The sequence below is a fragment of the Pan paniscus genome, chromosome 12 (genome assembly GCF_029289425.2).
Source record: "Pan paniscus chromosome 12, NHGRI_mPanPan1-v2.0_pri, whole genome shotgun sequence".
Lineage (NCBI taxonomy): Eukaryota > Metazoa > Chordata > Mammalia > Primates > Hominidae > Pan > Pan paniscus.
This window is the reverse complement of record NC_073261.2, coordinates 46,414,798-46,442,168: the sequence shown is the minus strand read 5'-3', so window position 1 is coordinate 46,442,168 and position 27,371 is coordinate 46,414,798. Positions and strand designations below refer to the sequence as shown.

General features: G+C 38.2%; 1 protein-coding gene across 4 annotated transcripts in view; it reads left to right on the top strand.

The window, feature by feature from the left end:
- The window catches only part of CTNNA2 (catenin alpha 2), a 1,151,703-nt gene that overhangs the window by 403,684 nt on the left and 720,648 nt on the right, over positions 1–27,371 (top strand). For all 4 annotated transcript variants that reach the window (XM_014343874.4, XM_003816600.4, XM_003816599.3 and 1 more), the window contains exon 7: positions 668–871. In XM_014343874.4, the coding sequence (XP_014199360.1) occupies positions 668–871 (204 nt within the window). The remainder of the gene's footprint in view (positions 1–667; positions 872–27,371) is intronic.

The window sequence follows — 27,371 nt, the reverse complement described above, 5'->3', positions numbered from 1 at the left end:
TATGTGACGCCTTCCTTTTAGGAAATATCACTATTTTCCTCTTATATAGGCTCCTTCCAAACAGGTAAATACCTTTATAAGGATACTGTCAGTTATTTGTGACAAGTCTCATACACACATTAGGAATCCTTTTCTAGAACACTAGCATAAATTAACCTGTACTGAATATGCCTGTTGGGTGTTATGTGCCCAAGTTTCAAAAGGCATCCTGCCATGGGAGTATCTGCTTCTCATGAGGAGGATTAATGTGTATACAAGCCACAGCTAATGCATAATTAAGATGTTGATTATTTATCATGTTTTAGCTCTAAAATCTTTATATAATTCCCCAAAGCATTACACTGAAATGTTCTTTCCTTAAAGGCTACGTATTTTTAAAATGCCAAAAAAGTGTCCAATCTTATTTGAAAGCTCTTCCGTTGAGATAGCCTTTGCCAAGAACATATTCTTCAAATAAGATGTGCTCTTTTAGCTGAAGATTACATTTAGGACAAAATATCTAGAAAAAGTTAATACTTTGTCAAGGCAACTTTAGAATTTGAGTAACCAGTTTCTCCTCCTTGGGGACTCCTGTTCTTGCCTCAGATATTTCTGGTTTCAAAACAGGGTGCCAAGGCAGACCTCTCTTCTCTGCTGATTTTTGTGTGTGTGTGTGTGATACTTTCAGAATAAGATTATCCTGGACCCCATGACGTTCAGCGAGGCCAGGTTCCGGCCGTCCCTGGAGGAGAGGCTGGAGAGCATCATCAGCGGCGCAGCGCTGATGGCCGACTCCTCCTGCACGCGAGACGACCGGCGCGAGAGGATCGTGGCGGAGTGCAACGCCGTGCGGCAGGCGCTCCAGGACCTGCTCAGCGAGTACATGAATAATGTAAGTCTTGGGCTCTCCATTCTCATGTCTTGGTGGATTCTGTTCTGCAATCGTGTTGCTCTTTTGGAAGCATAGATAGCAGGAAAAGAGAACAGACCAGGTGTTTACTAAAGAGAGTCAGGTGAAACCAAAGAACTGCTTTGGGAGAGCGCGTGTCGTGTTGTTTCTGAATCCTTTTTTTGTTTGTTTGTTTTAATATGGAACAGGTGGATGGAGAATAAGCTCTTTCACTTTTTACTTGGCTGATTTCTTCTCGGGTCATTTTAGTGGCTGCATTTTGAAGTAGGTAAGATTTCAATTGGTAAAGGTAGATGATTGATGGAAACAGCTGAGGATATAGTAAGTCCTCTGTTACAAAGAGCACTTTTAAACCTAAGGATAGCTGTAGATGCGAATCTTCACCCCTAAGAGGCATTAATAAATCTACTAGGTTTAAAAAACGTGTGGATAGGGTTGTTTAAGGAAAAGTTCTAAATGTAGTAAAATTTGGAGGTGTTTTATTGATTCATAGTCAGGAATTGCTTATAAGAGTGAGTCTCTTAAGTTTTCAAATAGGTATGTATGAGTGGTATCTAATTGTATTTTGGCACATCATAGCCATCCTCTCCTATAGTTATAAAATGTGACAGTTTCTGTGTACCTGTAACCTGCAAGAAGGTGATGAAACTCATATTCTTTGCCTTGAAAGGCACTAAATTATGGCTGTATTGATTTGCTACATTCATTCAGCAGAGGCGATGCTTGCAACAGTGGATGATCTGTGCTTCCCCCTTTCCTGGACTTTCGGGTTTGAGATAATTTAGCACAAATTGGGGGAAAATGTAGATAAAGTGAGGTCTCGATATTACATTTTGAAGGAATGCCCTGTATAGCTACCAGGTGGGTAACAGAGACACTGAAAATCTGCTCACAGCTACTGAAGTCCATGTTAGGTATTATTAGAACACCCCGAGGCAATGCTGAAACAAAGCAGCCATTCAGTGTCTCTCCCTCCAGCATCTTACCACTCCCATCATGAGTAAAAATATGTAGCTAACAGACATGCAAGCAAGGAATGAGTGTTGACAGTAGCAGTGCTCCTCCTGCTGACCCTCCAGAGAACTCACTGAGAAAGCAAAAAGATGTCAATGAGAAAACCTAACAAACTAAAAAAAACAAAATTTGTTTCCTTTCCATGAACCTTCAGATTCTTTGATTTTGGAAGACTTGGCCTTTTTCAGCACACAAAGAATAAAATGTGGATGCATCATGTGGCACCCAGCTGCTTATGAGGACGTCTCTATAGGACCCTGGATGACCAACACTTTCTGTAATTTTGATCCATGGTATTACGTAGGGTGCAGCTAGAAATGTTGACCCCACAGTCTCCCAGCTGAGTGAATCTTTTGAATAGCAGATGTGTCAACGAAGAATGCTTATGAAATCTGAGACGCTGTTTGTTTGTTCGTTGTTGTTGTTAACAAAATAGCAGGGCTAATTACACGGATGTGGAATTTGGTTTTACATTAAGGCACGCTAGTGGTTCTATTAATGAATAGTTACTGCCAAAGAAGGAAGTAGAAACTACAGAGATCACAGTGATGGTTAAGATCTCAATATAAATAAATCAGACAAAAAAGTATGTTCTTCTAAATAGAAATCACAGAACGTGACTAAATAAGAGTTGATCAACACGTGACATGTAATTTTCAGTTTGGTGTCTAGAATCCTGCCAACTAGAAGTTTTTCTTTCAGTGTAATCTCATGCAGATCAGCAGAGCTGATGGATTTTTGTATTTTATTGACTCCAGGCACTTTTTGTTTTCTGTTCGCAGCCTCGTGATGCAGGAATGTTTTGTGCTTTATTGAAATCTTAGTTTCTATTTTGACATGGTTACAGACAATACATCAATGGGTATAGTGCTTAAATTTCAAAATGCACAAGTTCTATTCACATTGAACCATCATGATCAAAGCCTGAAATAAAACACCTCCTACTTGACATTTATGTAAACTGTATAACATTTAGTTGGACTTCACACTTGTTTGGTGATTTCAAGGTAGAATTGGATGCAGCCAGATCACCTTCCTAATTCCTGTCCAGTGCACTCATTTCTCCTGCTGCACAATTTGTATTTATTTTGATATAGCATGTATGAATACAAAAACACATACACATCCATGCCCTGACTGAAAAGTCTATTGTAGTTAACAGCAAACAGTAAATCAGTCTATCATTCCTGGGCTGTTATCTTTCTCTTTCAATTTCATAAGCTCTGAGAATAAAGGTATTATCAAATTATCACCTTGCAAGTTTTCATCCTAATGTGCTAGGCAGTACCATTAGGATAAACAAGTTGTTAAACTGAAAATATTTAAAAATCAGCATAACTGACATTTCTGTTTTCTAAAAATCTCCTCATCAGTCCCAGATGAACATTCCACTTACACAATGCTTGCTTGTGGCTGAAGCTGTTCTAAAATTGTATACATGCCAAATTGTATGACACAGAGGGAGACAGAGGTTGTGGAGAGAAGCTGTGTATCACACCTGATAGAAAAAGGGTCTTCATGGAGCATGGGCTATGACTTAGCCACGTAGCTTCCATTGAGCTCAATAGGATAGCAGTCACATGTTAGATATTTCCACAAATGTGTATTCTACTTAATGAACGTGGGTGTGCAACTTGAAGATGTCAACAGAATTGTGCAGTTAAAAGAAGTGGTGATATTTGAAAAAAGGCTGGGTGAACAGAGGCATGGGGTGAAAGTCATCACAGATCATGGCGGTGGTAGAAAGGATGGTTGGAATTCTTTTAGGAAAGCCTTGGCTAGACTTAAGTTGCTTTATCAAGTTGAAGATATAATCCAAAGTGAAAAGATTCTTAAAAAATAATCCCCCTTTAAGTAAACTATTATTATTGTACATATGTGAAGACTAATGGGTAGAGAGAGACTTAAAAGGATGCGCGGCCTATAGATGTTAATTGGGATGAGTGCCATCAGTGTGGTGGTTGAACTATTATGCTGAGTACTTTAAATAGTTCCAAATTATAGTGAACACATAAACCTTCCTTGGGAACTTATAATTTTATGCAGCTTTCTTTGGTGGCAGTATAAACATAACATTTTATGGGTTTTATTAATAAGAATATTGTGAGGAATGCAAATTTAGAATATTTTATTCATTCAACAAATGTGTATTGTCTGCTGGCCATTTGTGCCAGGCATTGCTCTAGGCTTCTGGGGATACAGAAAGTACCAGAACAGGTAAAATTCTCTGCTTGCTCTCGTGCAGCTTACACTGTTGTGGGAGGAGACAGACAATAAATACTAAGTGATATGAGCAAGAGTCACTTCAGATAGTGATATATGCAAAGAGGAAGTCTAAAACATGGGAGTTAGAGGACGCTGGGTCGTACTGAAGTTAAGAATGGCCTAGGAAGGTGCGTTGAAAGGATGACATTAGATCAAAGACTTCTCAGAAGTGAGGAAGCAAAGAGGCCTTGAGGAGGAAGGGATGACAAGGTCAAGGGCCTTGCTGTGAATGGGTGCCTGGTGCACCCACCCGTTTGAAGCACCATGGGAGTCACAGCAGCTATTGTGAGTAGAGGGGTAGCAGGAGATGGCGTCTGTATGGTGCTGAGGCATCAGTCGGTGCAGGGTGTGGTGAACCATTATACAGAATTTGACTTTCATTCTAATGGAATGAGAGGCCATTGCACAGTAGTGAGTGAAAAATGCCATGATTCAGGTGCTGAGAACAGGCCACAAAGGCAAAAGGGGTAAAAGCAGGAGGACAGGTGAGGAGGCCCTGAGTCCCGTAATATTCATGAGAGGATGGTCTCTTGGGCCAGGGGATAGCAATAGAAGTGGCATAAAGTATTCAAATACTGACTATAAATAAAATTTGCTTATAAATTAAGTAGTAAGAAGAATGTGTCTGTTTTATGAACATAAAATCAATATTTGCATTTTGGATGATTTGCATTTTGAATGACAGTTGCAGTTGTATCAATTGCAGCTAATAGGATATCTTCATTTGGTTTTGGTTGCACAGGAAATTCTGATTTACTTGGGTGTTGAAAGTAGCTTACTTGGCAATGCCTGGACACTCTGCTAGACAGATTGCATGTGAAAGGGGAGTTAAGTAGAAAAATTTTGTTTCAACGTTGTATCACCAAAAATGTCTAAGTATGGTTCACATTCTTATAAAAGACTAGAAAAATTTAATACTTATTCTAAGTATTAAACTGTAATGCAGAATTGTAAGGAGAAAAATTACTACTTATTCTAGGTACTAAAACTGTAAATGAAGAACAATAAGGAAATTCATTAAACTGTTACTTCTTTATGCACAATTCATGGTTAGGCCTTGATGAGAATATGCAATGAGCAGATGTGCCTGGTCCGTGTTGTGTCTTGTGCTGCTGTACAACCTGTTTCAATTTTATATGCATAAACTCTCTGTGTAGCTCGAATTTTTTTAAGACTAATTTAGAGCTACAGTTTTCTTAAACAATCATGCAGTTAAACTATTTTCAAATGATGGCAGAGATCCTGGTGGCATAAAGTAATGCTGCTGTTCTCTGCTGTAAAATATGGTGAGATATTTTTAATTGTATTTTTAAAAATAATTACAATTGTATATTTTTTTAAAATTTTGGATCCAACTTTTTTTCAAGCCTCTTGAAGCATCTAAGTGGATCCCTGGGGTTAACAATTTATAAACCATTAATATATAGAAGGTATTAAAAGCACATGAAGACATATTGATATGGGAACATATATACATATTACAAGTGTTTGAAGCATTGTCATAGCCTTTGTTAGAGAGTAGAATTTAACATAAAGTGGGTTCCTGAAGGAACCCACTTGTGAGGATTTGAGGACTAAAATAGGATCTAAAAAGGTTATTTCCAGCCCGGTTTTATGGCCTATACACAGCAAGCCTCCAGCATGCTGTTCCACAACACTAGATGAGTAATACATGAGATGATATCCAGGGCCACGAGATCTCTAAGAATGTGGCTTTTACATTTTTGTATAGTGGAAAAGAAATATATGTTCACTATAAAGAACAAAAAGACAGAGAAAGAAGAAAATAAAACATCTCATCCCCCAAAATAACTGCTAATAATTTGGTATATGTCTTTCCAATGTTTCTGAGCATATAGGAGTGGTATATTTACACACACACACACAAACACACACACACACACACACACACATTACACTTTGCTTATTTTTTATAAAATGGACTCATATTGTAAATGCTGTTTTGCAATCTATTCTCTTTACTCAATATATTGTGAATATGTTACCATATCAATAAACATTATTTAACCTTATGTTTACTGGCTGCATAGCATTTTATTATATGAATATGTGATAATTCATTTAGAAGCAATTCATTTTGAGTGTATTTTTAGGGAAGAGCCTTGGAAAAGATAAGTAGGGAAAACTTTTCCTGCTGGCAGTACAGAGTTCTGATTTTAGACCCAAAGCGTGACTAGGAACAAAATGAGAACGAAGTGAGGACACAGCTTTACAGTTTCTGTGGTTCAGGGGATCCCTGACAAGTCTTGTGCAATCAGATTTTTGCATATAAACAAAATTTAAGTGCCTCTGGGATTCTATTTGAAATAATCTTATGTTTATTTATATTCATTTTCTATATAAATCTGATTTTTATCTATCAGAATTTATTTAAGTTGGCTGTATATTACTGCCGAGGGAGGCCCAGAACAACTAGTTGGCAAGTTCAGTATTTGGGTTTGATCTAAAATCCCAGAGAAAGATCGAATCCTTCTGAAGGGACTGTCATCAGAAAGATAACTTTGCCATAGGAATTGCTATACTGCCACATTTCTCCCATATGGGAAGCATGAAAAAGACTGAGTAGCTCTTATTACTTAAGAATAAGGCTCATTGTTGATTAAACATGAAATTTGTTTTGAGTATTATCTGGATCTTCTCTTTTCTCTCCTTCCTATTATTATGTAGATGAGGGAATGCAACTCCCTGAAGTCAGCTTGGCTAATAATAACTTTCTCTATTAAAAGGTGTGACAACACAATATAGAAAGTAATGTTTGAAAATGTTTGTGGGCAATCGAGATCTAATGTTGCCCATACCTTTGGCTAATGGCCCTGCATTCTAACGCAAAATTAAGAGCTGCCTAATGAGACTGGTAGCTTCATTCAAGGGGAAGAGTCCTAATATTCTACATTGGTGCCTGTGGTGAGGTTTTCCTTGCGTTTTTCTTACTTGTATCTTTTCTTCTCTTTCCTGTTCTCTTTCTTCACTGTATGTTCAATGCCCTCATCTCTATTAATTTTGAACTTCAGATTCCTCTGTGCATTTACACTTCCCATGCAAAACTTTTGCTTCCTTGAACAGAGTTTTCTAATTCTTCCCCTTCCCCTCCCCTCCCCTCCTCTCCCCTCCCCTCCCCTCCTCTCCCCTCCCCTCCCCTCTCCTTTTTTTTTTTTTTTTGACGGAGTCTCCCTGTATCACCCATGCTGGAGTACAGTGGTGCAGTGGCGTGATCTCGGCTAGCTGCAAGCTCCACCTCCTGGGTTCAAGCGATTCCCCTGCCTCAGCCTCGCAAGTAGCTGGGACAACAGAATTCTCCTGCCTCAGCCTCCCGAGTAGCTGGGACTACAGGCACCTACCACCACGCCCAGCTAATTTTTTGAATTTTTAGTAGAGACGGGGTTTCACCCGTATTAGCGAGGATGGTCTCGATCTCCTGACCTAGTGATCCGCCCAACTTGGCCTCTCAAAGTGCTAGGATTACAGGCTTGAGCCGCTGTGCCCAGCTTTTTTTGTTTTTTGTTTGTTTGTTTGTTTTGTTTTGTTTTTTGAGACGGAGTCTGGCTCTATTGCCCAGGCTAGAGAGCAGTGGCGCGATCTTAGCTCACTGAAACCTCTGCCTCTCAGGTTCAAGCAATTCTCAGCCTTAATTTTTTTTTTTTTTTTTTTTTTGAGACGGAGTCTTGCTTTGTCGCCAGGCTGTAGTGGAGTGGTGCGATCTCGGCTCACTGCAACCTCAGCCTCCCAGGTTCAAGTGATTTTCCTGCCTCAGCCTGCCGAGTAGCTGGGACTACAGGTGCCTGCCACCACGTCCAGCTAATTTTTTATTTTTAGTAGAGACGGGTTTCAGCATGTTGGCCAGGATGGTCTTGATCTCTTGATCTCGTGATCCGCCTGCCTTGGCCTCCCAAAGTGCTGGGATTACAGGTGTGAGCCACCGTGCCTGGCCTTTAAATTTGTTTTTAATTGGTATTTCTTGCTCAGATATTGCCAGAGTACAGTTATGTTACCAATCCTTTCTCTGAGGTGAAAAACTATCCTTTGAATCTACTCCTCAAAAGAAATATACATAGTTGGCACGGAAGTCTTTCTGCCCTTGCAACATGGCACTTACAATTCTGTTTGGCTGGATTTCTAGGTAGATTTCACTCTAACTCCCAGAGAAACTGGGAAACTGGTAGAGGGTTTTTTTTCTTACTTCCTTTTTCTTACATTATTATGATCATACTCCCTTTCTAAAGGTGCTCAACTGTGTTTACTGTAATGCGATCTTAGAGAGCCAAAGGATGTTGTGCAGGGATATGTTGACTGGTGCTGACCCAGGCACAGGTGGTGGGAGAATCTCCAGTCATGCTGGCAGGACATCTTCTCTGGTAGAATCATGACAGGGAGAGTGTGAGAGCTTGTGTCAGGTTCAGGTGTTGCCCAGAGCATGTGTGCACTGGCTTTGAAAAGTTCCAGGACGAGATCTAGACTGGCATGAGGGTGTTCTGGACACAGTACCCATTAGAGCTATGGAACACAGATGTAGGTAACATCCAGGCCCTGTGGGAACATGGCAGGTCTTCTTGGGCCTTAATGTGCCCAAGGTATGGGATGATTATTCAAGTGGGGGACTTAGGTCCTCTGAAAAGTATGACAACTCCAGGGGCTCCCTGTTGCCTTCATTGCGGTGAAAAAACAGTATTGAACAGTCGATACTTCTATCTCATTCCCCCACTCACTGCCCTCTAACCCAACATTTTATCTCCTTCCTTCCCTACCTCTTTTTCTTCCTTCCAACTGTATGCCTGGTGAAATCCTTAAAAACTCTTTTGAATTCATGAATGAACTCATAGGAATGTAAGGGCATTACTAGAAGAAAAGAAATGACAAGAAAGTAATTAACTGGAGATGGGCCTGCAGACTTTTCATGGCCTAGACTTGGGTTTTAAGTGAGGCATTAGGTGCAAAGAACAGGACAAAGAACACTGATTCAAAGAACAAAGCCTGATGACCCAGCTAGATGGCCAGCTAGATTAGGGGCCTCAGCAGAAAGTCTGGATTCCCAGTTAATGAAACCATTGGGGTTTGATCTAAGAAAGTAAAACTTCCATACAGAGAGTAAAAATGGGAATGTGTGCTGTCTTGGCCTTTAAAGAGCTATAAAACAAAAACACCTTATCCTCTAAAAATTTCTAACCACAAGCCCATAATCACTCAGTATCAGGGCCAGAAACTAGATTCCAGCATGACCTAAAGTTTATCCAGAATTTATTTTAAAGGCATTTTGGGTGGTGGGTTGCCAGGTACTTGGTAGAAGCAAATACTAATGCCTTCCAGAGGAACATTCTTTAAACCTGGAGCTCAAAAAATTTCCAAAGATAAAGTTACAAAGATCATAAGTTGACCTTCCAGAATCCTTAAAAGCAAAACAGAACAAGCCACTATGAATGAGAGTTGGCAAAAACAACCGGTTATGGATTAGCCCTACAGGGTTTCAAGTTTGCAATTATTAGGTACAGATTATAAAATATTTCAAAGAAATTGAAGAGAATATTGGACATGTGATGAAGGAGCAGGAGGCTGTCAGCACTGACTGGGCAGACTTGGAAAGCAGGGCTGGGAGTTGTGGTGCTAGAGGGATATGGGCTTACTTGAATGGGTGGGGCAGGCAGTTCTTGGCCAAGCCTCCTCTTGGTAGCCTTCTATGCCACAAGCCTGGACAAATAAGGAAGAAGGAAACATGGTAGCTGAGAGTGTCTGGCCTTTGCTGTTCAGAGCGGTGCTGTTGGTAAACTCTTGACTGGGATCTGGTAATCTCTTAGCAACCCTGTGGTTGGATATCATTCAGCTTATCCATGGCAGACTTCTCTAAATGAACTCTTCCTGGTAACAGAATGGAAAAAGAAAATCTGCCAAATGAAAGAGGAGATGGAAATAAAAATCTGCCTCAACAGCAAAATTAAGTTCCGCACTTAGAACTCTAGCTAGTTTCTCTCCTTATCAAACAAACTCCTCACTGAGCCCTTGAAAGATGGTTCAGTCAATAGGATGAGGAAGAGCAAGTAATATTATGAGAGAGGAAAGGGCTTTCTCTGACTTAGTAGCTGAGATTGTTGACAGAGCTGACAGCCAAGTCATCAGATTTGGCCAGTCTGGACAGCACATACCTGGACAGCACAATTGATCTTCTCAGAAGAGGCTTCTGGTATTTCAATGAAGACCTCACAAAATTGTCAGGGAGAGCAGCAGGCTGCACTCCACCATCAAAATGATGAACCTGGGAAAACCTTCCCTTTGAATTAACAAAGTGTGTAAGAAGATCTGAACGCTGGATCTCTTGTTCCCGAATGGCTTGTTCCAAAGATAAGCTCCCTTGCTGGGGCCCCTCCTTGCTCAGGTTCGATGCGGCCTTGAACTCTGAGAGGTATTTTTCTTGATTCAGTTCGAAAATTGTTACACTCTAAGAACTGAGTGTTTCACTGGTTGGTGATGTCTCTAACGCCTCTCCATGCTTCAATCACACCAAGTACTTTACAGTTACCATCTCTCTGATTAAAATGTTATTTCCTTTCGGAGGCCGAGGTGGGTGGATTACCTGAGGTCAGGAGTTCGAGACCAGCCTGACTAACATGGTGAAACCCCGTCTCTACAAAAAATACAAAAAATAGCTGAGTGTGGTGGCGCATGCCTGTAATCCCAGCTACTTGGGAGGCTGAGGCAGGAGAATTGCTTGAACCCAGGAGGCAGAGGTTTCAGTGAGCTGAGATTGTGTCACTGCACTCCAACCTAGGCAATGAGAGTGAAACTCCATCTCAAAAAAACAAAAACAAAAACAAATGTTCTTTCATAAACTTTGCATGGATGGCTGCTTCTCCTCCCACCAAGTTTCAGCTGAAATATGTTGCTCTTGACTACATTAGTGCATTTATTTCTACTATAACGCTTGCCACACTCCAAAATCACATCATCTTATTGTTTGGGTTATCATCTGCTCCTCTGTTGGAATTTACTTTCCGTGAAGAGGGATGTTGTATTGTTTACAATCCCCAGTATCTGGTGTATGTAGCCTGGCACATAGGAGGCTGCAAATAAATATTTTTTGAACAAATAAATGAATTCCCTTTCATCCCCCTCTTCTCCTCTAATAATAAAGAAACAACATAACCCATGTGTTTTGAGAACTTTCAGTCACATAGCTTGGAACCCAATGATTGATCTTCTTTCTCTGCTCTACTACCTGATAAAACACTCAGTGCATTAGCTAAGGTTAACTATGCTTGGCTTCTTCATGACTCACTATGCAGTGCCCAGGCTTTTCACTATAGTTAAAGCTTTATTTAAGGCCCTGGCAGAGGCCACATCAATTCTTTCAAGAAATGGATGGAATGATCCCAGTAACTATTAGTAGAGATAAAAGTGATGCAAAGCATGTCACTTGCTTGCTTTTCAGTTCAAAGGGCTCCACCAAGCTGCTCACTCTTATTTCTGTCGCTACAGAGTGACCTGTTTCGGCATGAGCTCTTAAGGATGTGTCTGAGGGCTTGGAGGAGCTGGACCATTCTTAGTTCACAGCATTCTGCAGGCTGGGCTGGGGACTTTGGAAATTTCTTAACTCATCACTTCCTAAAAGACACAAAATAATTTGCATATGTACCTGAAGAGATACATCGACAGAAGACAAGGGTCACAGTTAAGCTTTTTGAAAGTAGGTACTCTGTTTGCAGAGTCCCAGCCCCACCTACAGAATAACAGTCTCCTGCTGAGGGGGTTTTGATCTCTAAATTGAGCAAGTACCCCAGCTGATTCTTATGAGCAGGCATGTTAGGGAACACCTGATGTAATAAGTAAGTGTATCAAATCAAGAGTTGATTTAATATAGCACGGGTTAAAAACGGGGTTTCTTTTTGTGAGTGGGGATAAATACTTTTGTAAGAAATCATCAAGTGAAATATCTTTCGGGAAGCCTTTTGGGCTATATATTATTCAGCCTAGACATTCACAATATGAGAGGAGACTCATGAAGCTGGATAGTTAATCTCTTCTTTGAATTCCTTAGAAATAGATGAGCAAATCTTCACCAGCACTTTGCCCTGCGAGATACTAATTGAAGGGTAGTTGTTTTTCAAAACTTCTAACTTTCACCTCACCACTCTCAAACACACCTCATCCTACTCATCTACTTTTCCATTTATAAAAGGTCATTTTTTATCCTTGGAAGGACTGTACTCTCAAATGCCAGAAAGAGAATATCAAGCCTCATGGATTATTCAGAAATTCTCTTTCTTAGCAGCTTAATTGCTGACTTCAGTAATCTATTAACTCTGCTGGTTTGAATGCAGCTGAGAGACTTATAGCATCAACCCAGAGCTATGCCGTTTACACCTTGAATTGAGCTTTCGTTCTAGGTTCTTTTGGTGACTATTGTAGGGAACAGCTTCTAAGAGGAAGGAGCTTTTTGCCCGACTGCTCCTGAAATTCTTATATCTGTGTATCAGGACATGAGGAGATTTTTAAAAACACATATTCCAGGTTCCTGCCTTGGTCCTAAATGATAAAATCTCCAGGGAAAGAGCTGGGAAGGTTTATTTTAGCAAATATCCCAGAGGATTCTCCTGCCTCCAGTCCTGCACCAGCCTTGGACTATGCCAGTATTGAGAATTATCTGACGTAATCAACACTGGATTCAGAGACAGGTATCATACATTTCCTTTTTCCGTTTTCTTAATCACATTTTCACAGTGTTATTTATTGTTATTTCTCTTCACTGTCTAAATTATCCTCCACTACTCCTTGCCATGGAACTAGTGAAGACCTTTGGAGGCCAATATTTTCTTCTTTTTCCCCCTAAAGTGACTCAAGAAGACATCATTTGCATATTATGTAAGTTTCACCTCAATAGTTTTAAAAAAAGACATTGGCCTTTTTTATTATTTTGTCTGCACACTTGGGTGTTAGGAGGGATCAGTCCTGTGATCTGGTGATTAATTTCACACTATTATTCCTGAAAAATAGACAGATACCTCTTTTTCCATGTATCTTATGGATGTAGTAAATGCTGCACCCATGAGAAAATTAAAGAGATGCTGATTCTCTGACCTTCTCTTCTTATTACAGACATTGCCTTTTTTTTCCACCGCTGCCCTAATTTTAGGCTTCTAATCTCTTCTGTTGCCCCTTTTCCTCATCTATTTATTTTCAACCACTTGTAAAACCTTTAAAACCATATCATTTTTTTACTTTTTTTTTTTTTTAGTTCTTTCAAGATTCTGGAAGGATCACCATCCATTTTCCTAAAACCTCTGTTTTGTGATTTCAGATTATTTAGATGAAAATGAGTAGCATGCTATCTTCAATGAAACAAATGGTTAAGGACCCGCCCAAGGTCACATGTTTAGATACAACTAAAATTGGAACTCAGGTCTTCTCGTCTCTTTATTGCCACTCTGTGATTCTTTTCATTACTTTGTGTTATATATTAATGAATCTACAGACAACATTGGATTTTCGGTATTCTATTCTCTCCATTTAAAGGCCTACATTGTGTAGTGCCCATCTTTTCCCTAATGTGTATATTTTGAATCCCTCAGAGTTAGTTAGATGGTAGACTCTGGACAAATATCCAATCTGTAGGTATCTACAGATCCTAGCAGAACCCTGCCAGCACTCCAAATAGAAGGCAGACAGCAGCAGCCTTGTGGGATATTTCTTACAGAGGGGCAAAGAAGAGCCTGTTTTGTCAGGAGTAGGTGTTAATGCAGCTAATGCAGAAAATCGTATATTTTTCAAGAATACAGAATTGGCTTCAGTATCTAGGTGGAGACTGTCGATCATGTAAGAGACAATGGTAGAGGCAACAACCATAGCAGCCAGCTAGTATATCTACTTTTTCATAATTCCCTAGGGGTTCAGTGCAGTGGCTCTGCCCTCAGCTAGCCATATCTGTACAGAGATCTGACTTTTGTTTTTTTCTGAAAATAAACACCTAGTTGCTTGCAATTTTGAGTAGGAGAGAAGATCTGGTGGTCTGCTTTTAATAATTAATTAATTAAATTGGCAAGTAATAATTGTATATATTTATGGGGTACTATGTGATGTTTGGATATGTGTATAAATTCTAGAAAGATTAAATCAAGCTAATTAACATATCAATCACCTTACCAACTTACCATTTGTTTGTGTGATGAGCAGGTATAAAATCTCTTTTGGCAACTTGGAAATATAAAATACATTATTATTAACTATTGTACTGTGTAACTATTTCATGCTGTGAAACGGATCACTAAAATGAATTCCTCCTGTTTAACTGAAAAGTACCCTTTGACCATCATCTCCCCGTGTTTCATCCCCCTCGCTGCTCAGCCTTTGGAACTGTTTCTCTACTCTCTGTTTCTATGGGATCCGCTTTTGTAGATTCCACATCAAATTGAGATTGTATAGTATTTGTCATTTTGTGTTGGCAGGAAAGTAAATTAGTGCAGCTATTTTGGAAAACAGAATGAAAGTTCTACAAAAAACTAAAAATAGAATTAACATATGATCCAGCAATCCCACTTGTGGGTATATATTCAAAGTAATTGAAATCAGTATGTTGAAGGCATCTCTGCACTGCCATGTTTATTGCAGCATTATTCACAACAGTCAAGATGTGGAAGCAACCCAAGTGTTCATCAATGGATGAATGGATAAAGAAAATGTGATGTATACATACAATGGAATACTATTCAGTCTTTAAACAAAAGGAAATTCTGTCATTTTTGGCAATGGGGATGAACCTGGAGGTGTAACTGCTTTTTAAATAGAGTTTCAAGAAATCATCTTTTTTAAAACCTCACCTTTCTCTTTTCTTTATTCCAGGAGAAGCTGATGTCTCAAATTTCTACATCTTTGGGGTTTTGCAGTATAAATTGTGTTGTTCTGAGCTTCCCCATTGCTGGCTTAGGATTTGGCTTCCTCTGGCCTGCTAAACAGGCTAGTACACCTCTTTCTGAAATCCAGCTTTCAGAATACTACTGCTGTTTGCTTCTGTTGTCTTTGTCCTTAGAATTAATGTCTTTAAAAGGAAATGGCTTATGATAATTTTAATGGAATTTCAGAAAAGAGCAGTGATAAATATGTGTGTTAAATCAATCAGCCATCTTCAGCCACACCTTGCTTTTGTTTTTAAGCAAGGTTTTAGATTTCTTCCATCGCTACGTTCAGGGGCTATAACTAGACATAGGGATGGTTGTTTTGTACCCTAACTTGACCAAGGGGTTGAATCAAGATAAAATGATCAAAGTGCATTATTCAAAGTGAGTTGAGATTTTGGGATAAAAGTAGAGGTGAGATAAAATGTGTTGGAATAAAGCTTAGTTGGAGGATCTATTTGATCTAGGCACTCTGTTGTATTTGATTGTCTATCTCATTCCTAATGACAGCATTATAGATATTTGTTCCTGTTTAGAGGTTGAAGAAAGTGTGGTTGTGAATACCTTGTCTTTGTTGTTCATGTAACTATAGAAATCGGGCATTTATCACATGATGATAATTCTTTAGAAACTTTGTTTCAGAGTCTGTTGAATGCTACATTCCCCTTAGTGGCTGATAACAGTCGCACAAGTGATATCACAATATGATCCATAGCACAGTGTTAAAGGATAATCGAGTCCAATGTTATTATCTCAACCATTTTATAATTTTAAGTATCTCTCCCAATATATTTAGAACCACAAGATCCTTGTAAATGGATTATTCCCATTTATTTGTTGCATTTATTTGTTTACTAAAGGTTACATTTATCTTTTGTACGATTGCTGTTTTTTCCTCTGTAATATTATTTTACATATTAGTCTTGAACTTACGTCTTTTTAATCCTTAGAACTTTTATTAGGTATGTGACCCAATGATTTGATTTATAAACATGCACATTGATATTTCTAACAATTCGTATTTTTATATAAAGTGTATACACACCTGCCAGAAACAGTGACAAGAGAAAGATACATGAAATATTTAAATTCAGGACAACCATTAGGGAAGTTCTTGTGATATATTCCTAATGTATTGTGATTATTAGCATTCCTTAAAATTTTCCTAAAAATTAAACACCCATCCACCAAATAATTCTTACTAATGAAAGGATTATTTACTAGCAAATCACATACAGTTTGACACATCTATATGTTTAAAGGATAAGAAAAAGCAAAATTTGTTTTGCTTTTAATTTAGTTAATTTATTAGTTTTGATGCTGCATTTCATGGAGCCTTAGGTGCTTCCGGGTCCCCATTAGTAAGTGACCAGGAGAGAGGAATGAGTGTGACTCTTAGTTCCCTCTGTCCCCCAGATCTGTTTTTCCTTGAGTATCCCTGACACTAATTGAATTCAATATTTGGTTTTTATGTAAAATTGTATTTGGAAAAAAACCAGATCCTGTTTTTAAGACAGATTTTTAAAATAATGGCATACTTTGTTTATACATCTAAGACTTTTTTTTTTTTTTCTGAAATACCCAGATAATTGACAGGGAAGTTAATTGGGAGATACAAATTATTTAGATTTTTGGCCAATCTGTGATAATACTCATGGATCTGAAGATTACGATAGAATAGAGAAGCCCAGCTCTTTGCAGATAGCAGACCTATCCTGAAATATCCAAATGAATTCACAAATTATGAGCTTCTTATCACTGTTTGGCTATCAAGTTATACTGGCTGTATAAAATCTCTTCGAATTAATGAGAATGGTTCTGGCCACCTCTTCACGCCTAACCTAAGTTTCTCAGCAGTTCCTGGTTAAATATTCTACTCCACAGGGTTTCCTTCATTATTCCCCAGTGACTCTATGCCATACCTTCCAGGTGAAGAATAGCATGCTGTCTTATAGAGTACGATACTAGAACTCTTGGCATGCATCATTTTCACCATGTTCTTTAGAAAGTGTCAGGATTTTTAGTTTTTAGAAGAATATAGATGTAATATTTTGCAGCATACATAAGTTATAATATTCCAAAACATCCCCTAAGACCTTTTATTTATTTCCTTTATTGTGAAGCATGTTCTTTCCTGATCGCTACAGATGAACTGGAGGCCTTTTCTTATCCTGTAATGAAACATTGAATTATACCCATACAGTTTAGCAGAACTAATGCTTACCCACTGGCTGAATAAATCGGGCTGTTCATATTTTCTTTAACACAAAAAGGAAATGATAATTAATGAGCTTGAGGATAAGGTTTTAAATGTATATAGTTATTATAGTATAACAGTGCTGCGGGGGCTACTTGCTGACAAGGGTAAGGGCAATTTTATTTCCTTATAAATAAAATTTAGAATTGAACATCTAAAACAGGAAAAAAAATTAAGAGTTTATTGAGTGTTATGTTTTGGGAGTTATACTAGATACAACAGTATTAAATAATATGCAATAGAATGAGAGACTTATCGTGCAGGTCTTAAATGTTGTAAGCCGATTAAGTCCCTTCCAAATAATAAAGACAAATGCATATCAAGATAGAAATAGGTAGATATGAGTTAGGTTTTCAGAGAGAGAGCTGGGTTGAGATACTGAATTATTCATGACAGAAGTAGAGCTTGAAATATTTGAAAGGTGTACAGCAATAAGAGAAATCAAAGATGGAAAGTATACTTTGGGGCTAGGAATGACATAAAGCAAAATTTGTTATAGGAATGTGTATGGTACATTCTGAGCACAGTGAAGCCTGCTTGATTAGATTAAAGGACATCGAATAGAGAAAAAATATGTTTGCAAAGGAAAGTTGAGATTAAGTTGCAGAGGGATAGGATTCCAAATTAAGAAATGCATGCTTTATTATGGTAGGCAGTTATTAAATTTTTATTTGTTTTGGTTTGATTTGTTTTGGTCAGGCTTGTTGTTATCATGATCATATTAGGTAATATCTGCAGTGTTTGGGAACAGCTATCCTGCCTGCAGAGGTGGAGAGTGGCTCTTGAGAGTGTCCATGGGAGATAAGAGGCCATATAGACCTATTAGTGGTCTTTTAGGAAAGTACAGATGGAAGACAATAGAGTCTGAACTACAGAGAAGACAGTGGGAATGAAAAGGAGAAAAACAGATTCAAGGAGAATAACTAAAATAACCTGATGATGGATTTTTTTTCAACAAGAAGATAGATGGGAGAAGGAACCAAAACATTGCCTTTCTCTTTTCATGAGATGTATTTATCAATTATTCATTGAACTCACATGTCAGCTAAGTTAGGGCTGATCAAATTCATTGACAATATTTTTTGAAGAAAAGCATTTAACAGTGTTTAAAATCTGTCATATATTAGGTTTTGATCATATAATGTTACTCTGTAAATATTTGTCTTCACCTGTTGCTTATTGTATTCACACAGTAGACTATTAGTGCTTTTGATTTAATCATTATGCTATCAAAACTCATAGTATGAAGCATGTTGCAGTTCTGCTGAGGTCTGGGTTTGGGTCTCACATTCCAGGGTCTCTTTGAAGGCTCTGATATCATGGCCTAGTGAACAGGCCAGTATCTGCCTCTTTGGTGGTCATTTTTGGCTCAATATATGGAGCATAATAACTTCCAGGTTGTTATTTTAAAAGTTAAAAAAAAATTATTTCTTTGTGGGAAAAAGATTGGCCTTATAAAAGATACTCACGTTTACCTTGGGTTTGTTGAATCTTAAGGGGTCATTTAGCTTTCACAGGTATTCTTTAATTGTACCTCTTAAATTGTGTGTTAGAGAAGGATTGTGAGCATTAAATTTCATTAATACCTCAGGATACACCCCTTAAGAAGCTCAAGGATCTTGTCTAAGTGTGATCTGTTACCTGGAGCCTTCCTTTAGGTTGTTCTCTGTCCTATGGCAGCTGTGGTTTTAATTGTCATGCACTTTGTTGACTTACATCGGGTAGTATTTCTATTATTCAACTGTGTTCAAATATTTATTTGGTATCCATTTTATACAAAACACTATTGTAGACACTTTGGAACAGGAAAAAATTGAATAAGTGAGCCACTGACTGTACCTTCAAGGAAATTATACCTTGTAGTGTCCAGAAATATACTATTCTATTCATTATTTCTGATTTGAAATAACTACATTTTGAACATTGTGGTCGTTCAGGTTGTTCATGACATGATAGAGAATAGGGTATTCTGTTGATTAAGATGAATCTGAGTCAGATGAAATTTGATACATTATTATCCAAGAAATAAACTATTACCTACCACTGGAAAACCAATGTGTCTGCCCAATTTCCAATTAGCCTGAAGCCAGTTTCATTTTGCATGGGTGATAAAGATGATAGAGGCGGATCATCCAGCAGCTTCATGTATATTCATACTTATCAGATAGGGTCAACACCTCTTAGTTTGGTTTGAAATCTCACTGGGAAACGTACTTCTTCCTTTGATAGATTTATCAGGTGATATAGTCCAACCATTCCTGAAACAATACATGAAAAAAATGTTAATAGTTACCTATTAACTATAAATATAACTAAAAATAGTTAATAGTTAATACTGACCTTGAGGTATATATTATCTGTTTCATAATAACAACAGGCAAAATTGCAAAACACATTATTAAAGGGATGATTTGTGGGTTCATAGATTAAGTATCTGTAAATACCACAGCCCTACATGTGTTTACTAAATACAAGCCATGTAAGGATAACCTTCCTTTGACAGGGAGATGTGACAGGGACTGGGGCTCCAGCAAAGACTTTCCACATTTTTAATGTCTTTCTGGGTAGCTTTAGGGGCATTTTGGTGGATTAGCAACTGAATATATCATTTCCTCCAAAAGTAGGTAGTAAATTAATTCCAGGGGGAAATTTATAGTAGTAATTTTCAGAGAGTAACCAGACAGGTAGGTACTCAAAATTGCGAGATTCAAGGAATCAGAGATGTTTTGATTAGAAAAAGATAGTGAGAGGAGAATAACTGCCTTCAAATATTTAAAGAACTCTTTTGTAAAAGAAAAAAAGGGACGTATTCCGAAACTGTATGTATGACCACAGGGAAATATTTAGGCTCAATAGAAAGCAAAAACTTTAGAATAGCCAGAGCTCTCCAATAAATTCTATCATCTGAAGCACTCTGAGCTGCCTCAAAGGCTAGTGAGTTCTCTCTCACTAGATTGTGTGTTGTGAGCATTTAGCAGGAATGCTGTAACTAGAAATTAAAACATGAGGCTGAACTTTAAGGTTTCTCCTTTCCCTGACATTATCACTTTCATAATTTTCTAGACATGCATCTGTTGGTTGTAGGTTGGCCCCATCATCGAGGAAATTCTTCATTCCTTGTATTCTACTTGTCTAGTTTTTCTTTGGTCCATTTTATACAAGAAGCTGGTTTGAAAAATGAGAGGGAAGTTTGGGCTTTTAGATGATCAGGCTGGAAATGATAATCAGTTCCATATTGCTTATTCATCAGTTCTTGACGGAAAAATTTTGCAGTTTACCTAGTGTCTGGCTGAGTAGGTCATTTACATAGAAAGAAACTGGCTTTGATTTAGCAAAGATGAGGATAGTTCTTCCATATCATAAAAAGTAATCTGGGTTCCTGGCCAGCCGTGGTGGCAAATGCCTGTAATCCCAGCACTTTGAGAGGCTAAGGTGGACAGATCACCTGAGGTTGGAAGTTTGAGACTAGCCTGGCCAACGTGGCAAAACCCCATCTCTACTAAAAATACAAAAATTAGCCGGGTGTGGTGGTGCGCACCTGTAGTCCCAGCTTCTTGGGAGGCTGAGGCATGAGAATCACTTGAACCTGGGAGGCAGAGGTGGAGGTTGCAGTGAGCCAAGATCATGCCATTGCACTGTAGCCTGGGTGACAGAGCGAGACTCTGTCTCAAAGAAAGAAAGAAAGAGAGAGAGAGAGAGAAAGAGAAAGAAAGAAAGAAAGAACGAACGAACACGGGTTCTAGCCATCTCCTCCCTCACTTCAGAGGACTCTTTGACATAACCTTTGTAGAGCAACCTTAGGTTCTCTTATATTTGCCTTTGTTCCTGGAGACAGTAAAGGCAACCAGGCCTTGGTGCAACTGGTGGAGAATGAAACTTTTGCGAAATAGGGATTGCATTATGATGCCTGGACGTCCATTTTGGATTTCTGCAATGTACTTTGAATCTGGCTACCCGCTATAGACTTCCTGGATGCCCAGATCTTCTGACTATCAATTAATGATAATGATTCTGGGCAAGTTTTCTCCAAAGGCTAAACTGGAAGTTATATTTTCTGATGTTGCTGCCAGAAAATCAATTCTATTCTATGAAGTCATTCCTAATGTGAGTCCATTCCTCTAGGGAGGTCAACTCTAGTATGATTTCTTTAAGCATCAAATTAATATTTTACTTCTTAAAATGCAAAGTATGTTTCTGTTGAAGGTAGAGTTAGGCAGGTCTTTGGAATATCCCTGGCTTGTTAAGAATTTTCTCTGCAGCAAGTATTACTCAACAGTATGAAGCAGATTTTAGTGCTTGCTTTCTGGCAGAGCAATTGGACTTGGAATTTGCCTCTTTATTCAACCTGTATTTGACTTGACTTGTTAACTGTAAAAATAATATATGATTTTTTTTTATATCTGGTGATTTTGATTAGACAATTTTTAAATTATGAAATTTCATGGGATAATTTTAATCCATTAAACTCTTCAGTATGCAGAATTTCAATCCATTAAACTCTGCAATATGCATTAATATCCTGCACAATGCAACTGTTCACTGTGTATGTGTTAACTAGTGGTTAAAAGACCTTGTATGTTATTGACTCACCAATAAGTTGTAGTTTTATATCATGTAAATTCATCTTGTCTTTTTAATTATATTTATCTATGAATATTGGATATGTTTTAAAATGCAAAATTTAATTATGAAGAATGAGTTTCTTTTGTTTTTCTTTTTCTCCCCTATACCCACTCCCCTTTACCCCATTATCCCAGCCCTTATTAACCACCATTCTATTCTATGCTTCTGTGACTTTTTTAGATTCCACATATAAGTGAGGTCATGGAGGAGAATGCATTTCTTAAGTGATTTGTACCCATGGTCCTCAAAGTGTGATGTCAGGACTAGCACTAGTCTGTAAGCTATTTGTTACTAGTCTTCAACAAGATATGTACAATAATTGTCAGCATTTAGAAACTTTTGTAGTAATTTTGCATTTCCTCAACAATGGCACAGAATTTTACAAAGGTTGATCAGTTCACAATGGACTGGAAGTTTGTTTTTTTAACTACTTTTCATCCCAGATAGTCTGGGAAGCCTTGTTTCACCTTTCAGATGGTAGTACCCTAAAAGGGGAGAGAGGCAGACAACCACAAAAATACAAGCAGATGTTTGCAAAGGCAATACAGGCAAGCAAGTTCAGCTTAATGCTATACAAGGCTCCTAATCCAAACATGGGAATCCAGGGATTTGTGGATCTTGGAGAGGTCACCTACTCTCAGAATCTCTCTCTCCTTACCCAGTCTTACTGCCCCAAATCCCCAGCACTAGTTTTTTAGACAAAAACAGTTGCGTATGGAAGGTACTGTTTAGAATGCATGCGGTCAGCAACTGCCCATTGAGCCTCTCTCACACCTTCAGATTCTTTGATGAGGTTGGCTTACAAAGCTCAGGACTGAGGTACATTCTGATCCAATGGATTTCTGTGGGGAGGAGCCTCACCCACCTGGGGCTGAGTGGAGCAACTCTTACTGTTGTACACCCAGACTGCAGAACCTGAGCCCTAAAGGCTGTGGGGACCTGCCCTTCCTCCCCACACTCTACCTCCAGAGCCCTCCCTTTCTCTGAAAAAACAATGCTTTATTATAGTTATACAGGATGGAAAAGGAAAATGATGAGAGGAAAGAGAAGAAACAGATAAAAGGGAAAGAGGAGCAGGGGAGAAAGCTAACTGTGTGATGGAGAAGAGGGAACCAGTGAACTTGGGATTTGAGAGTATGTGAAATCATAGTTTAAAACCTTTAAGGTTTTGTCTTTTAACTCTGGCCACCTCTCAGCCACCTATGCTGAGATACTTGTGTGTGAGATTCTTTTTTTTTTTCTTTTTTTGGTGTTTTCTTAATGCTAGATCAATGAAAATACTGTTTCAGCTTGAATTTATGATGTAAGTGAGCCAGTTATTGAAGTAAGCTTGCTGTGTGTACACCATGAACTACTCAATTTACAATATTAAAATAATTCCCAATATTAAGTGTAAATAAAGTATGATTTACATTTTATGTAACTGCTAGTTTATGAGTAGTCAAGACTTTGTACATTTTAACCAGGCCTATTTTTAATTGAATATTGAAAAACTAGATCCTCAAACTTTTCATCACATACATTGAGTTACAAACTTGACAAACCACCCCATCTTCTTCCTTGCATTTTTACCACCACACTTTGTATTTCATGCCGTGGTCATGACAGGCACCTGTTGATACCCAGAAAAAGAACTTTGAATGTGTCTACTGTAATAGTGTGCATTGATCCTGTTGATCCCTGTGATCTTTGAAGTGTGTGTTTCACCAGTCATTAATTTATTTTGTCTGTACGTACGTCATTTTAGGTCAGCTCTCTGTTGTCAATATTTCTGGTGTATATATTTGATTAGCTGTAAGTGGAGATTTTTGTTTGTGGATATCTTGGACAGTTATAGTTATCATTTCATGCTTTATAGGGTTTTTGTTTTCTGTGTTAACATCACCACTACCATCATAATCACGATGGTATTTATTGAGCAACCTCTGTGTAAATTGGGTAGACATTTTCTCTTATGTCATAGATGCATGGGTTTAATATAAAAAAGGGGCGGGCAGAGGAAGCTTATATTTATTGGATATTTATTGTGTACCCACCATGTTACGGGCTATCATATTGAACCTTTCTAACAACACTGTTCGGCTGGGATTTGTATCTTCATTTTTTAAATGAGAAAATTGAATCTCACAGAGTTAAGCTACTAGACCTAGTGAAACAAAGAGGCTGAAATTCAAATCTAGATCTTTGGGCTTCTGGTATTCTTTTTTTTTTTTTTTTTTGAGATGGAGTCTTCCTCTGTCGCCCAGGCTGGAGTACAATGGCGAGATCTCGGCTCACTGCAACCTCTGCGTCCCGGGTTCATGCCATTCTCCTGCCTCAGCCTCCCTAGTAGCCAGGATTACAGGCACCTGCCACCACACCTGACTAATTTTTGTATTTTTAGTAGAGACGGGGTTTCACCATGTTGGCCAGGCTGGTCTCGAACTCCTGACCTCAGGTGATCCACCTGCCTCGGCCTCCCAAAGTGCTGGGATTACAGGCATGAGCCATCGCACCCAGCCCTGGAATTACTATTCTTTACATGGTCTAACCACCTGTATGCTTTTAAGCATACTTAAAATGTTTCTGTGCTTCATTTACCTGCATTAATGCTTTGTGTGGTTTTAGTTGTTTAACATTTTTTGAATAGTTGTGACAGCTTGATCACATCTCCAGATAACATTGCATATGAAGCATTTAAAGATCAGTAATAAATATAAAATTTAAGGAAGTTCCATGAGGTAATAGAAACCATTCCAAAATGAAAACAGAAGAGGTCTGTGTTTTAGGTTCAGGTCGGCACTAAGCTGTAACTATAAACTTTGAATATTTTATTTATGTATAAAATGAGAAAGCAGAGATACATAATTTCTAAGGTTGAGCTTTAAAATTATATGCCTATATGGTCTGAAAAACATTCTTGAACTATTTTAATTTTGCCTATCATCCAAATACATTTTAAAAAGAAATTCTATTTTCTCTGACTTTGTGTTTGAATTAAGAAGATGAAAATCAATTTGGCCTGATTACAGAACTTAACTATATTAGGCTAGTGCAAAAGTAACTGTAAAAACAGCAATTACTTTTGCACCAATCTAATAATATCAGCAACAGCCAAACACTAATAGCAATAATAATTTGCCTACTTTTAAAATCATGTGTTATCTTTAACTGTGCAACTCTACAAAATTGTTGAGTGGTTGTTCCCATTTCACAGATAAATAAATTGAGGCTCAAATAAGTCAATATGATTGGGGTCAGAAGAGCTACTACAGGTGGGACTTGAGTTTACACTCAGCTTTCCTTGTATTCTAAGCCCATTGTCCTTACATCATTCCAAAGGCAAGTCCCAGCCCAGAAGTCTTTGAGCATCCCAAGTAGGGAGGGTATGTGGCTTAAGGGACTGGTTGCCTCTTCTGTGATGAAAGCTGTGTCCTTGCTCTGCAGCTCAGGATTAGACACTACCAGATGTGATATACAGAGGGGAACAAGGTGAGCTCTTCCTCATTTCCCCCCAAAAAAGACATGGGACCCTTTGGTGTAATGAAAGAATCTAGCCCAATGGCTTAAATCCTATTTTATGTTACAAATGTAGGTAGCATTACTGAAAAGAGATAGATTTAGAATAAATGCACCAAGGTTTTACTTTCAAAGATAAGTAGAAGTTTGAATGAGTTTGCTAAGAGAAATTTTAGAATGGACATATAAATAGGGCTCAATAGTTATTTGGATGAGATTGCGGTTGCATAGATCCTTAACAAGTTATACATTTAAAGTTGGTGTCTTTGTTTGATGTTTGCCAGAGAGGGGGAGCAGAGTTAGCATTATCTCCTTGATGGACACCAATCTTCCTCCCTAATGAATAATAACAACAATGAAAATAACGACTACATTACTGACAGGCTATTCTCTGCCAGCCGTGGTGTTAGGTGCTTTGCACTTATTACTTCTTTTGATTCTGCTGACAGCCATACTAGGGAAGAACACTGTTGTCTTTGTTTCACAGATGAGGAGGCAGAGGCTCCAAAAAATTAAATGCCTTGTCCAAAGTCACATGGAAGCAAAACCACAATTTAGACTTGTCTGCCCAGAGCCCATATTTCTTCTCTTTTTTTTTTTAACTTTTTATTTGGAAATAATTTTAAATTTACAAAAAGTTGCAGAAAAGTACAAAGAACGATATATGCTTTACTCAGATTTGCCTGTTAACATTTTGCCCTATTTCTGACCCCACACTCTCCTGTTACACTGCAGCCTCACAAAGAGAGGCTATCATTTATTTTTAGTGCCCTGGATTTAGTTGATCTCATGATCAGCCCAGTCTGGCTCACCTTGTTCAATGCCCTAGTGAAATTCTACATTTCAAATATCTTTGAAATAGAAGAATTGGTGTCACATTGTAGTTATACGAAGACTATACATGAGATGAATACATAACTGGGGTGGCGAAACGACTACCTTTTACAAATTGTCCCTCTAAAATGTTTTGGGGTTTGCTGATTATTTTCGAAAGAATGTTGACAGAGGCCTGGCAGTAATAAATAATACATCTTGTGTTATTTTTCCTTTCAGAGATTTCCTTTTTGAGTGGCATTTTTTTTCCTTTTTAGGTTTATTTACCTAGTTGTTGAAATCAAAATTAAATGCAAGTCACAGTTCTTTGGACTGTCAAAGGACATGCCCAGAAGAGGGCAGACTTGCATGCTGCAACCGTTTCCCGTGTAATTGAGCGATCTGCATGCTGATGTTATAGAATGGCAATGAAGAGAAATTTAATAATAAATAAAATGAAAGGCTTATGCTTATTTGGTACAGGATTTCTAATAAGACATCAGAGTCAAAGAGGCTTAAAAGAACAATGTGCTCTATTTAGTGTGTTCTAAATGTAAAGAAAACCATATTTGTTTGATTCTATTTTTTTTTCTTTCTGAGGCAGTACTCGTTTCCTCAGTATTTCTGAGTTGTTTTTTTTTTTTTTATTTTTTTCTCATGCTGGGATTTTTTTTTTCTCTGTAGTCACCCAGAGAATTTTCAGTGGTGAATGCTTTTGAATGCCTTATAAAGGTACAAAGTTTATCTACAGTTTACAGTATTATTTAATTGTCATACCTGTGAAAGGAGGAATGGTGAAAATCCCTTATTTATGCCTCTACTTCCTGAATGTGCCCTGTGGGAACAGAGTTACAGACAACCCGACCCCCTTTTCCTCCTCTTGGCTCTTGCCTGCAACCGGCATCCTCTGGCCCTTCGAGTGCCACCATCTAGTGGCTGTTTCTGGAAACTCCAAGCGTCCTTTTTTTTTTCCTAGCATCTTTCAACCCACCTCAGTTGTAGACAGGCTTAATTAAAGTTGTCTAAGGAAGCTTCTTTCTTTTGGATACTGGCATAACCATTTTCCTTACCTTAAGCCATCGTTCCTCACCTTAATCCATCTTGCCTCATTATATTAGAG